The sequence below is a fragment of the Hibiscus syriacus genome, unplaced genomic scaffold, assembly GCF_006381635.1.
Source record: "Hibiscus syriacus cultivar Baekdansim isolate YM2019G1 unplaced genomic scaffold, ASM638163v2 tig00110236_pilon, whole genome shotgun sequence".
Classification (NCBI taxonomy): domain Eukaryota; kingdom Viridiplantae; phylum Streptophyta; class Magnoliopsida; order Malvales; family Malvaceae; genus Hibiscus; species Hibiscus syriacus.
Genome location: NW_024062640.1, coordinates 973,214 through 987,661, shown reverse-complemented (window position 1 = coordinate 987,661; position 14,448 = coordinate 973,214). Strand labels below are relative to the sequence as shown.

General features: G+C 34.1%; 2 protein-coding genes and 1 pseudogene across 2 annotated transcripts; all 3 read left to right on the top strand.

Annotated features, from left to right (window-relative positions):
* The first annotated feature begins 18 nt into the window (after positions 1–18).
* On the top strand, positions 19–137 carry LOC120114629 (annotated as a pseudogene).
* A 3,015-nt stretch (positions 138–3,152) lies between these two features.
* On the top strand, positions 3,153–5,407 carry LOC120114619 (RNA-binding protein 34-like). The gene is made up of 5 exons (XM_039135467.1): positions 3,153–3,186; positions 3,961–4,031; positions 4,882–5,118; positions 5,204–5,262; positions 5,338–5,407. Exons 1-5 carry the CDS (start codon positions 3,153–3,155, stop codon positions 5,378–5,380), a joined length of 444 nt encoding a protein of 147 aa, XP_038991398.1. The 3' UTR covers positions 5,381–5,407.
* Positions 5,408–8,455: 3,048 nt separating this feature from the next.
* LOC120114618 (glucose-6-phosphate 1-dehydrogenase, cytoplasmic isoform-like) lies at positions 8,456–10,462 on the top strand. Its single transcript, XM_039135465.1, has 7 exons — positions 8,456–8,477; positions 8,950–9,045; positions 9,147–9,217; positions 9,703–9,839; positions 9,976–10,021; positions 10,298–10,358; positions 10,455–10,462. Exons 1-7 carry the CDS (start codon positions 8,456–8,458, stop codon positions 10,460–10,462), a joined length of 441 nt encoding a protein of 146 aa, XP_038991396.1.
* Positions 10,463–14,448: the final 3,986 nt, after the last annotated feature.

The window sequence follows — 14,448 nt, the reverse complement described above, 5'->3', positions numbered from 1 at the left end:
TTTCCAAAGTAAAACTTAAGGTGCAAACATACCAACACTAATGCACCGAATCTTATTAGAACTTCGCAGCTAAGTGTGTGTGAGAGAGAATAGTACTAGGATGAGTGACCTCCTGGAAAGTTCTCGTGTTGCACCCATCTTCTTTCGAAATTCTTTTAAAAAAATTAAACAAACAAATATAAAAACGTATAATTATAAATATACAAACATAATCAATAATATGTTTCATATTAAACACGTATAAACTTAAAAAACAAACTAATGAAGAAAAAACTATTGTTGTTTCATGTTCAATTTATTTATAACTTTTATACATGGCATTCTTAATAATAGGATATTCAAATTATATGCACAAACAAAATCACTAAGTTGGGTGTGGTACAAGAACAAAATTCAGAATTCTAGCAGAATTGGCTTACAAAATAGAGCCACTAAACGAATCATATGTACAAAATACACAATGTTGATATATATACATTAATTTCAATAATGGTTGAATGAAGGCTGATCAGAAAACGTATTCCTTTTTGGCTTCTTCGTCGTCATCAATCTTCTCTTGCTTCATTACTTTGTTCCTTCCATCAATGAAAGCCTCTAATGCAAACCTGAACTCTTCATTGCTCATATCATCCATTATTCTCCGTGCCGGTAATTCCCTCATTGAGATGACCAATTCTTTGCTCATCCTTCCCTCCAGCCTTTGATGATGACGACGATGATTTCGACCGAAACACTCCCCGGAGTTGTCCGAACTGAGAGCCACTATTTCCCCGACAGCATTCTCCACTAGGATGACGTGTTTGTCGACTAAAATCTCTTCCGAATCACGACAATGTTCATCATCCTCTAGTGAAGGGCGAGGGTCAACATTGTCGGAGATGCAGTCACAGTTCCTTTGAGATGGCAGCTGTTTTTGGCTAGATAAAACGAAAAGAGCAAAGATGATGAAGTTGATGAAGATGAAAATGTGCAAAGGCTTGTTTGAAAGAGCACTAGAAATATCTACACATGTGCATAACCAATACAAAAATACAAAGATCAACACAACCCTACACAAAGGAACTTTAAGATTGTCCCTACTGTTTTGCTGGTCGTTGTACGAATATTCTTCCATATATTTCTCAAATCCCAAAAGAACCCAAACTTTTTTTTCCCTTTCTTTTTCACTAGGATGCCTTATTAGCTTAGCTTGGGTTGTATTTATAAGAGCAACCTGGAAAGTCGGAAGATTTGACAATGGGGTGAAAGGGCGTGAAAATCAATGGAAGTTTTGATATACAGGAGAAGGGATATCCTTAATTTAATACCTTCTTGAGCCTTTCACATTTTCAGGAGGGGAAAAAGAAAGAAAAATGATCATTTAGGTTTCTGTTATAATAAGAAACGCGTAATAACAATTTTGAGTTTCAAGATTTGAAATTTTCTTATTGATTTCATTATTTATCTATTGAGTTTTGCTATTTTTCAGGATTTCTCTGTGTGAAAGTAATTTTGGTTCTATATGTCAAATATAAAGGCTAAGCTAAAATTGAATTTGTATTAATTTGACTGGAGCTTAATAGCCTAACTTACTATGAAGTAATTAGAATCATTTAGGCACCTTTAATCATTGTTTTAACTAATTTAAAAGTCAAGAACTTTAATTAATAAAATAAAGGCTTATATCACAAATAAGTATCTAATGTATATCCTCTTTTTCATTTAAGTAAGTGTTTTTGGTTAAAATAAGTATCTAAAGTTATCTTTTTTTGTCAAAAATAGGTACCTAAGGTATTTTATGTCATAATAGGTACCTAAATTATTCAAACTTTTTCATCTAACTTTAAAAAAATTAATATGCGACATTAATTAAAGAATACTCTAGATACTTAGATGAAAACAACTGAATACTTTAAGTACCTATTTTGATCAAAAAATACTTTAAGTACTTATTTTGACCAAAAAGATAACTTTAAATTCTTATTTTGACCAAAAATACTTTAGGTACTTAAATGAAAAACATGATATACTTTATGTGATTATTTGTTATATAAGCCTTTATAAACCATGAAGAAAGAACTAAACAGTGTTATCTTAAGCATATTGATAACGTTATTTGACTTCTGAATAGCTTTCTTGAATTTTACGAATTCTTGTAACTTCCAGGCCACAGAGTTTGCTGACCTTTTTTTTTTTATTTCGGAGGAAGAAAATGAAAATTGAAAGAGAAATCGTTGAAACTCAAGGGCAATGAACGGATGAATTCAATTCAAAATTACTATAATTTCCTAGTAATTTACGTGGGAGTTGTATAGGAAAGCACTCAGCTGCTTCTATTCTTTTATTACAATTGTGTTTTTATTATTTTGATATCAAATTGTAGACAATCATTTCTTTGAAATATTATATTAAATGGTTAGACTGATGGATTAGTGATTCACCATCCCTCCTCTATTGTTTATTTTGGAATTCTTTCCCTCTAATCAAGAGAAGGGAAAATTGATTTAATGCTCTCATCATTTTGTAAAATGATTCCATCCATCCCAACATTCTACCTCAAAAATCAGAACTTTAAATTCAATAAAATTCTTTACATAGTAGAATCAAACTCACTCACCACAATCGGATGACAATTGACAAAGATAATGTTGAAGCCATTTGTAGGAAGAAAATGGTTCGAAAATAGTTATAGAATGTGATCATTGATCATTTTAGTTTAGGTACAATCCAATACTCATGAAATCATTCTTTTCAGGGTAAACTAGATAAATTGTCACTAATGTTGGAGTAAGTTTTTGTTTCCACCACTAATGTTTCAAAAGTCACAAATTGGTTACTAGCGTTATTGATTGTTACAAATTGGTCACTCCATGTTAACAACCATTACTATGGGTGACGGAAAGTTGACAAGACGTGTTAACCGCTAATTTGGCACCGCTTGACCATTATTTTGACCTACTCTTCTCTTTCATCTCCGCTCTCTCATCTCCATACTTCTTTTTAACTGAAAACCTGCCATTTTCATTAGTCTTTCTTCTTCAATCTTCATCTTAGCAATGAACCAAGTTGTCTAACCCTTGATAAAGGAAGATTCATTAAAATTATTGTTCTCTCTCAATCTTCATTTGCTCGCCTCAATCATGGATAAGAATAAATCTAAAGAAAAACTAAATATGGGTCCTTTAGATGGTAGTGTTGAAAGTTCAGGTTTTGATGCAAAAAAAAATTAAGCGATGAAAAAAAATAAAGGAACACCGAAAAGGTTAAAAGTCCAAGATGTGACAAAGAAGAAAAAAAAGAGAGATGAGGTGGAGAAAATGTAACACCCATATCCCGTATACCTTTCCGTACATGAGATACAGATGTCACATCATTTTAAATCCATTACCACTTTTAGAGAAACCTATAAAATTTTGTTTCTTTTCATTATACGTTTGAATTTAATATTTATAAACATTCATTAAAGACTTCAGTATATAATAAAAGTTAACGTTCTATGATTTTTATCCTTCCTACATCATTATAACCAAAAACTTTGCAGAGCGGTATCATAATTCTATTACATGCTGACTAATAATATCAAAATAGACATATCTATCATACAGTTGCTGATGAGGTGATTCCAGATTTGTGATGTCAGATGTACTCCTTACTCAGCTGGATAGAACCTACGCATGAAAAAAACATACGTTAAGTATTTCTTTAGTGAGACTAGAATACTAATGAGATGAGATTAATACGACATTATTTCATATCCATCAAAATACCAATTCATTCATTTAAAGTCATTATCATTTCTTTGAGATGCACATGTAGTGCCTATACGGTCGTTCATCAACATATGATGAATTATGTGGGTTGCACACTTAGTGCCTATACAGTCGTTCATCAACATATGATGAATTCCGTGGGTTGCACACTTAGTGTCTATACGGTCGTTCATCAACATATGATGAATTCCGTGGGTTGCACGTGTTACAGAAGAGTACGAGGAAAGGAAATATGGAATGGCAGTGGTGGCAGTGGAAGTGTATGAAGCACGGGATGACAAAGTAACCCGTTTCAAGTACTCAATACGTTCCCTACAAGGGCGGCTTGGGAACGTGCCACAGTAACAGGGTACGATTGACCGAATTCGAAGACGATCAATGCTTATCTGATGATGTTTCGGGGACGTCCGCTGGGTTAATTTTGTGCTTACCCCACTAGTCTTATCGTCATTCAAACCGGAGTTAGCTTTCCATGTGATTATCTGGTTTCCAGGGAGGTGATCAGATCTCTTACTCAAAGCTTGGTTGTAGTCATAACTTGCAAATACAAAAGGAAGGCAAAATAGAAAAAACAGAGGAGCCACTGAAAATTCCATTCGATGCTCTTTTTTGCATGGGACAGATCTTCCTCGACGAACCAAATCGGATCGATGAGTTAATGGAACAGATCTTCCCCGATGAACCAGATCGATGATTACGGAGCTGGCGAGCCCAAAGTTTTGTCGGCTGTATCGAGGAACTCCGCCAATCAAAGTTTCAAAATGGACAGTTGAAGGTTTATGAAAAGAAAGAGAAAAAAATAAAAGGAAGAAGAAGCAGCGGGGAGAGAAAAAAGAGTTAGAATATGATTTAATTTTTTTTTGGTATAACAGTAAGTTGATCCCTGAAAATAAGTTTTGTAATATTTTCAAATTGGCCACCAAAATTAATTTGGGGATTTGGAAAAAAAATTCTCAAATGTTAGGATTTTAATTAGGGTGTTACACTAATTTTCTATGAATTATTGATTTTATTTATGATTTTTTACATCTATTTATAATTTTAAAATTTTTTATATGGCGTCCCCTACCCTATAATTTTAGAAATTGTTGTTTTTCGTCTCCATCCCCCTATCCATATTAGTGCAACATAGGCGGAAGCGTTAGGTGCAGAGGAGGAGGTGATTGTGGGGAAGAAGAGGAAGAACCCAGAGGACGTTGGGGTGGTTGCTTTGGTTCCAAAAGAATGGTATGATGATGAGAATAAACTTTTGAGGACTGTTTTTGTAGGAAATTTGCTTATTAAAGTCAAGAAGAAAAGGTTGATAAAGGAGTTCAGCAAGTTTAGAGAGATTGAGTCTGTTAGAATTCGATTTGCTCCTCTAAGCGATGTGAGTTCTATGATTCTTTCTGCTCACTTGGGTCTTCAAATTTTTTAGTAAATTTTTTTTTCTAATGGTTTTCTTTCCTGTATAGACTTGGAAGCTGCGAAAAGAAGCTATAAAGTTAAAGCAAATTAATGAGAAAGCTGATAGATGTGTTGTTAATCCGAAATGGAGGACTACTTTGTTTTTATTTTTATCACTAATGTTACTTTTCCTTTTTTGCAGTGTTCGTGCATACACTGTTTTCGAAACCGAGCAATCTGCCTAGGCATCTTTAGCCAACAACATGGTTGTGGTATTCTTTGTTATTATTGCTGTCTAAACAACTATAATGCTTTAGGATTTGAATTAGACCTATTTAATGAGAATTTTTCGATTAAATTATTATTTAAAATGATTTCAGTGTTTAGGATGTGATAAATTAATTTTTAAGGGGTTAGATTTTTTAATCTTATATTGGATAAGTTATGAAATATTTATACCGAACGTGTTCCTCGATTAATTCTTATTTTATTAAATATTAAATGATTTTTGAACTTAATTGATTGATTTTTTATGAAATTCGAGTTTTTAAACACGTTATCAAATATTATTATAAATTATTTTATATTAAGTATCTCGTACTAGTTTTCAATTATCGAGTGATTATTCTGAAAATAACTTTGAATATCAAGTTAAGGTTTAAAGCGATTTATTATCACTAGTATGCACATACTCGATTTAGTATTAAAGTGAATTTACCTTTATATATATAGGGCTAGGTTCCAATTACATAGTGAACTAAAAAGTTTTATACCTTCTTAGGATCATTAGATGAGTGAAAACAAAATGTTGAGATTAACAGTAGGAAATGAAAAGATATTCACTAAAAAACAAGGAGTTAATCTCAGTCTTTGATTTCCCTCAATCCAACGATCTTACAATGGCGTAAAACTTTTAATTTTACATTGGATATAAGTCATTAAAATAACAAACCTTAAACCTTAAACAATTAATTGCTAAAAAACCAAAATCAATTTCTCTAACATTCTAATCAAATCCATTTTTCAAGCAGCAAACTAGTAGTTCATAAATATAACATATAACAAGTAACACTACAGCAAAATTGTTATACAGCGGCGTTTTTAGCGGCGTTTTGAGAGTAAACGCCACTAACTTTAAACATATAACGGCGTTTACACTTCAAACACCACAACTTTAGTGGCGTTTTTATACAAACGCCGCAATAGTAGTGGCGTTTTTATACAAACGCCGCAATAGTAGTACTTTAGTGGCGTTTTATAAAACGCCGCAATAGGATGGCATTTTAAAACGCCGAGTAGTACTTTAGCGGCGTTTTTTATACAAACACCGCAAAGAGTAGTACTTTAGCGGCGTTTTTATACAAAAGCCGCTATAGACACATACTTTAGTGGCGTTTTTATTCAAACGCCGCTATAGATACGTTCTTTAGCGGCATTTTTATACAAACGCCGCTATAGACTCGTACTTTAGTGGCGTTTGTGTTTACAAATGCTGCTAAAGTTTAAAGTTTACAATTCCCGCATCCTTTTTCATGTTTTCCCTTTCACCTATTTTTTTCATTCTGGCTCCCTCCCTTTCTGAAAAATAAAAATGTTCTATCTTCTCTCTTCCCTCTCTACTTCATTCACCACTTAATTCAAATTTCCTGTTTCACCACCACTACACCTCTCTTAGCGCTCTGCCTCCAGTGCCACTGCTCTGGGTTGCTCCCAATACATTTAGACCAAAAGTAAAACGAGATATAAGTCCAGAGGGAACCGTTGAATATGTCAAAAAAGGTGAACCTTTATCCATTAATCCGTTTATTTTCCTCTCTTGTTCTGTTATCTTTGTTCCTTTACACTAAAATAAATTAGATCCATTCTTATGATTTGCAGATATTTGATTTTGATTATTTCATTCAAGATATTTGCGAGCGAGATTGCAGTTGTGCAGGCAAAAGGAGATGAAGACGAGCTTCGATGATGGCCAAATAAGTTAGGCAATGCCTGGCTCCAGGAGTGTTTAGAGCAGAAACTCTGGAAAAAGGAGGTATATATATATATTAGATTTGTTTGTTTATGGGATTTGATGATATCAGCTTAATAGCTTACTGCAAAAAAATTTTCTTCTTCCCAGTTCCCACCACCTTTGTCCTCACTAGGGAAAAGATTCAAAAGCGTATTTGATTAATTACTTGATGAAAACAGAAGTTTTGTGGACATTCTTCCAACTTCCAAGTGGATTTTATCAGTAGATCGTTGAAAATTGGAACTACAGTCCGAGACTTCAAATGCGTAAGAGAGATGGTGTTGGAAACATGTCAGATTATTGGTATTGCCATTTGCCACTGCCCACTGCCATTGTTTTGTGATTGATAGCCATTCGCAGTAATCATCCATCATCTCTTGTTGGTGGACCATCCACCAGAGACGCATTCTCTCTGATCAATTTGAAGACCATCCAGTCCCACCTATTCGTCATCCCGTTCAATAATACACGTAACCCATAAATTTTCCTCATAGAAGTGTCTAAATTTGCTTCTTAAGTCATGAAAAGGACAATTCAAGTGTCTAAAAAGTTATGGATATCTGTGTGCCTCCATCACTTTCCAAGCTTTAGGTACTCGATATATATATTAATGGCATATACCCATAGTTTCTTTCAGCTGAGTTCTTTATTGCCTTAATTCTAAGCCTAACTGATACGAAAAGTTTGGCCCACTGGTTATCAACTCTTCCAATGATAAACAATATACCCTTGTTATCGGTTACTAAAAGTTACTAATTTTGGAAAATCCTTAGTCTGTTCTTCATTAAAGAGAAATAAAGCGTTAAGCGAAGAAAATAGCAGTACTATGTCTTTATCATGCATATTGCAATCAATTTTCCTTTTGCTTGTTGTGGCTTCAATGTTTCAATCAGTTAAAAATGGGGTTCTTCTCTTGTTTTGGCTTGTAGGTCTTATTAAACTCTTATAATTATATATACAGACACGCAAACACATCTTAGACGAGTTCTCTAGGTTTTGTTAAGCTTTTAGAATTTATACATACACATCTTAGACATGTTCTTACTGTTTCTCTTGGAGTCAGTTTCATAGCAGAAAAATCTTTCAGGTTTTCTTTTTGGGTTCAAACTTTCAAGGGTTTTATAGTAAATAGTCGTGTAGCAAGTATTATATGTGGAACTTTGTAACAAGTCAGTATTGGAACTTGAGCCTTTAGCTTTGTCTGCTTCTACAATCTCTAGTCAGTTAAATTAAGCTCCCTTCACTTCTCCCCCGTGAGTATGAGACTGCATCATCCGTTGCCAATCATTTCTTGTTGTCTGCTTAGGTCATGGGCACTATCTCTCCAATTTGTATGGCAGTTCCTTATTCAGTTTTTGAACATTATATACTTACAAATTCTGTTATTATTAATATGATTTTTTTAGGTTAATTTGATTCTTTATTCTTAATGAGTATGTCTTTATAGTTATTTATATAACTTTGATATTGAACGCTATTGAGAGGTGTCAATAAAAAAACTTTAAACATGCGCAATTGGGTTGTTCAATATTTCATGTTGAGAGTGTATTAACAGGCTAGCTTACAGAATATACATTGTGGTAGGGTAATTGGGTAAAGGGTGGATCTTTTCAATTTGACTTTTGCGATACTTTAGTTGAATAGCTGTGAAAGAATGGTCAATGATCAATAGCAAAACTAAATTAACTTCAGTCCTTAGTTCCTTGTGTTGATTAAAATGCATGTTGCTTACAAAACTCGGTGCATAAATTTAATTTGAGATTCTCACTGGATTTTCTAATTCCGCTGATTGATTTGTGTCAGGTGTTCCATTTATACTAAAGGCAGGGAAAGCTTTGAATTCAAGAAAGGCGGAGATACACATTCAATTTAAGGAGGTTCTTGGGGATATATTCCAATGTATGACAGTAGATCTATAAGATTATTTGGAACTTCATTTATATGATTGCTTGTTTCAGTAGAGCTGCAACTCTTTTGAAGTATTCTGACATTTTATTTAGGTCAAAAGCAAGGAAGAAATGAGTTTATCATACGCTTGCAACCTTATGAAGCGATGTACATGAAACTAACAGTGAGTTCGCTTAACTCATCGTATCCATCTGAAAGCTATTAGAGCTATAATTTCCATGTATGCAGAGTTTCCTGCTTGTAGAGTTTCCTTTATGCATCAAGAGAAATCAATAAGTTCTGCTATTTCTGTCCTAAATTTGAACATAATATATTTCAGAGCCAACAGTTACCTTTTCACATAATCATACATCTTCAGTTGTCGATCGTACATATGTTCCGATTCTCCTTGTGGAAACCTTTAGGCACTGTTGAGAACCAATCCTGAATACTTGATGTCCCTTCTTCATTTTATCATATTTTAGAAACATCCATATCGATGTTCTAGATTTTACTGATATTCGAAGTGGTGTTCTATGAAAACTGCTCATGCAGCCAACCATGAGTGTCAGGATCCTGCGTTTTTAGTTTAAGCTAGGAAACCGTTGCTATAATTTATTGCAAGATCTTTATGCATGTATGCTGATTTGCATTTTGCTTATGTTGTAGGTGAAGCAGCCTGGTCTGGAGTTCTCAACGGTGCAAAGTGAACTGGATTTTTCATACAGGCAACACTATCAAGGTGTTACGATCTCAGAAGCTTATGAACGTCTTATTCTTGACACGTACGATCCTTGCCTTTCCTGGTCGTTGAAATATTCTTATTCATAATCCTTTAATCTTCCTGCTTGAAACGAAATGCATCATTTTCATCTGAGCTTCAAACAATAGGGTTTAAGGTGCTGAAGTGATGATCGATGGAATCTGTTTATCGTTATGCAGGATAAGGGGTGATCAACAGCATTTTGTACGTAGAGACGAGTTAAAGGTAAGAATTTGTGATATGTATGCTTGGGAAGTTTAACCATTTGCGACCATTTTCATACTTGTGTTGGGATGTTGGTTGTATTTGATATGTTTAACCATCAGTTGAAGCTCTCTGTTATATGCATGTGAGCTTATTTGCAACTATTTGGTTTATATCTACCTGTAAATATTTGTTCCCTGTTATTATTGTATTTTATGGTTTCAACTTTGTTTTGACATGGCAACTCTCTTTTCTTGTGTTATAACTTTAATAATTCAATCAATATGTCTTTGACAGATACACCCAGTTATGCTAGATGTTGGTACTAACAATCTAAAGCTAATTGACAACCCACTTTGTGAGTAAAAAATGTATTTAATTACTTTGTTCTTATGTAGTTATTCCCTGCATAGACTGGAACATATGAAATGCTTTCTGTTACCTTTTTTAACAGATTGTTAAGATTTCTTTTGACTTTTTTTTGGGTTTGTACATATTTAGGACTAAGACAACCTAGGTTAGAAGGGGAAAAGTATCTATCAATTATTGATGAGTTCATTGAAGCAGTTTTAACACGTTGGCCTAAGGCTATTATACAGGTTTCTTTCTTTCAGAAGTGAGGTTTTTATTTTATGCTTGTAGCGTGATGTTTATTTAATGGCTTCCCCATTCAGGATTCCACATCATAATCACTGTGTAGGAAGGCCATTTTAATCTAGGAAAACTTAGTTTAGATTTCTGGAACGATTTAATTGCTTAGGTATCCTATGCTTTGGCCTGCTCTGAATAGTACTCACAGTTTTGCATCAAAAATTGTGGGTTGATATCGAAAGTTATGGCGTTTAATTTGTATTTTCTCAAAACTTGTTCTTTTACCTTACAGTGTTAAATTTTGTTCACAGACACCATATTTGCTTATGGCGTGACAAGCAGTGGGAAGACTCATACGATGCATGTAAGAAACAATTTGATACTTCGTTATCTGTTTCAAGTGAAGCATTGAAGCGCGCAAGGAGTCTTCTTGGTGAACCGGAGCCAGGGGATTTATTTGGTGAATTTCTAGTGAATAGTATTTTTTAATTGAAAGTGAAAGTAGCTAGACTAAATTCTAAAGAACAATATCAAACTACATTACTTTTAATTTTAATGTTTATAAATTTTAATTTATTTTGTTTAAATTTATGGTTGATATCAATTAGATAAAGCTACATGATAATAAATTTAGGTGATGTAGAGAAGAAATGAAATATGCAAAATATAAATTAATCTTAGAACAAGAACGATAATTAGCGGCGTTTGCATCCAAAAACGCCGCTATAGATCTGAAATTTTACGACGTTTATTCCAAAAACGCCGCTATAAATCTGACCTTTTGCAGCGTTTTCTCCAAAAACGCCGCTATAGATCTGACATTTTGCGGCGTTTTCATAGAAAACGCCGTTATAGATCTCGACCTATTGCGGCGTTTGTTCCAAAAACGCCGCTATAGATTTGACCTTTTGCGGCGTTTTCGGAGCTCGACTTATTGCGGCGTTTGTTCCGAAAAACGCCGCTATAGAGCTGACCTGTTGCGGCGTTTTCTAAAAAAACGCGGCTATAGATTTAGACCGATTGCGGCATTTTTTTCCATAAACGCCGCTAACTTTAGCGACGCTAGTATTGCCGGCGCTTCTTACGGCGTTTTTGCTATCGCCGCGTGTGCTTTTAGCGGCGCTTAAAAACGCCGCTATAATACTTAAAAAACGCCGCTAAAGAACATTTTTGTTGTAGAAACTAAAAATAATCTTAATGTCAGTTTAAACTAACTTTGCCAAAATATTAACTTGTAATCCATTTCTATAACTAATAAACATAAACCATTACAAATTAATCCAAAATATAGTCATACTAAAATATCATTAACACATTATATATATACATCACATATAAATATACATGCCAACTAGAAAATCAGAACACATTAGTAAGATGTCATTATTAACGCTAGAGATGTAGTCCTCGCTTCCATACTTCACTTGATTTCTTTTACCTACAAGTGAAATCATCACACACTAAGTATACACTTAATGAAATATTTTTCATAACTAAAAGTAAAGTATGACAGTATATAATTTAATCATAGATCGATAGTACAAAAAATATCATATAATAATATATGATAATACAAAACTGACTTACATCAAAGTCACTTATAAGTATAACCTGAAAATCAACATTTATGATATAAAGCATTTATGTCAATTTAAAGTATTTGATGAAAGATTTATTTTCAATCAAATCGATTAAATTTGTAATTTTTAATTTCATTCAAATCATAACCCAATATAAATAAATGAGAATATAAAGTACGCGAGTAAGATGAGTATGCACAAATTGCACTTTTAGACTCTGCAACAATAAGGGCGCAATCGTCATGGAACAAGGAAGTTCAACTGTTGCACTATTCGTGGATAATCTTCCCGATTCAGTTCATTGGAAAGGTTTGTGGCAGGTCGTTGGCTGGCAAGGAGATGTACCGAGCGTATACATTGCAAGGAAGCGGAGTCGTGCAGGTTCCAGTTTTGCTTTTGTGAGGGTAACTAATTTGAATGAAGCTTTGAGAGAGACAGGTTGAATGGTCTCGTAATATATGGTAACCGTACCTTTGTGGAGTTGGCTAAGTATAATAGTAAAGTCTGAAATGATAAAGGAGGGTTGGAGAGAATGGCATGGAGACCGAAAAGATTGAATCAACGATCAGGGGATGAATCAGTACGTGAGAATAAAGTCCAAGCGACTGCATTAAAAAGACAGTTATGGGGCACATTGATGAAACAATCTGAATAGGATGAAGCGGTGTTTGGTTGGGGTAATGGCTTCTGTTTGTAGTGTAGAGAGTATTATAAACAGACTTCAAAAGTGGGGATTGGGAGAAATTAACGTTCAGCGATTATATGGGAAATCTTTTCTGCTGACCATTCAGGATGAAGACCTGTTGTTAATGCTTGAGGACCTTCATTGGTCTTATCTAAAAGAGATATTTGAGGATGTATTTCTCTAGTCCGAGGCTGCTTGTCAGAGGGAAAGAGTAGTGTGGTTAGAATTTGTTGGAATACCTCTACACTGCTGGAATGAAGTTATTCTGAAGATATTGGCAGGTGTGTGGGGAAGATTTGAGGTGTATGGTGAGAACTATAATCATATTATAGATTGTGAAAAAGTGACCATGTTGATCTCCACTTCTCTGGTTTCCCGGATACATGAGGTTGTAGAGTTGGTGGTCGGTAATCTGAAATTCGATGTTAGGGTGTAGAAGTAGGGATGGTGGATCAATCGATGATTAAAGTGGCTGATTCTGAATGAAAGTGAGGAAGGGTTCGATGGAGAAGATGGTTCCCCAGAAAATCCCATCAGAACTCCGTCGTCGGAGTTCTCATCGGAAAAAGTGGGTGTCAATGAAGATGAAATGTCAGCAAAAGTAGGCTCATTAAATGAAGCATGTCCTGGAAAGTGTCCAGGAGAATGGGATAATGATAATGTTAGGAATCCAGACAATGGTGACTGGGAAATCGATGAAGGAAGTGAGAAAGTTGGTATCCAAACCGAAGAGGATAAAGGACGTTTCGAGAACCATGTGGCTGTTGAGAGAGGGGTAAAAGATACAGATAAGTGCTTGGGGCCGGTAGTGGATCAGTTTAATTGGCCTGGGGGAACTTTGAAAAGAGTAGAGGTGGTAGAGGTAAGGGATGATGATGATGTTATTTCAAAGTATGGGTTAGAGCATCTAAATGATAGGATAATTGAGGATTTAGCTGGTATGGGCTTTAAGGATGTGGCCAACTTAAATCCATTGGGGGAGTGCGATGACATCAGCAGGAGTGAAGTGCATCAGCTGGATTCAGTAATCTAGGAAGAGAGTGTCGTAACAGATTTTCGTCCAGGCACAAAATTTTACTTGACGGAAAAATAATATGGATAAAAAATTATTTTGATTTAAAAAATGTTTTGGGAGTCGCCATCGATCTTTTTGGGTTAGCTAAGTCGAATACCTAAAAATTATCTTTTAAAAGAGTTTTTAAGAAAATATTAGTTAAAAGATAAATTGGTATGCGTTTAACCAAAAATTCATTCTTCTTAGAAATAAAAAGGGATTCGTAGTCGGTTACGTTTGGGGAAGGATTAGCACCCCACAACGCCCAAAATTAGTACATGTCGATTATAAATTGTCTCTAATAATAGAATTTAAGAATTTAAATTTGAATTTAATTTACAATAGTGTTATTTCAAATTTAATATGATATTTCTAAGGAAAAATATTAAATATATATATAGGGTTTTGTAAATAGGACATTTATTTATTTACAAATATTAGAAAATGACATCTAGTTGCTTTAAGATTACATTTTCTTTAATATTAATAAATAAATAAATATTAATAAGAATATAATAATTTTCCTAAAAAATAATGA

Coding starts and splice junctions, on each gene's coding strand:
- LOC120114618 (XM_039135465.1), top strand. CDS start 8,456: ATGGGCACTATCTCTCCAATTT. Junction 8,478..8,949: donor GGGCACTATCTCTCCAATTT/GTATGGCAGTTC, acceptor GATTTGTGTCAG/GTGTTCCATTTATACTAAAG. Junction 9,840..9,975: donor TACGATCCTTGCCTTTCCTG/GTCGTTGAAATA, acceptor ATCGTTATGCAG/GATAAGGGGTGATCAACAGC.
- LOC120114619 (XM_039135467.1), top strand. CDS start 3,153: ATGGGTCCTTTAGATGGTAGTGTTGAAAGTTCAG. Junction 3,187..3,960: donor TGGTAGTGTTGAAAGTTCAG/GTTTTGATGCAA, acceptor CACGTGTTACAG/AAGAGTACGAGGAAAGGAAA. Junction 5,119..5,203: donor GATTTGCTCCTCTAAGCGAT/GTGAGTTCTATG, acceptor TTTCCTGTATAG/ACTTGGAAGCTGCGAAAAGA.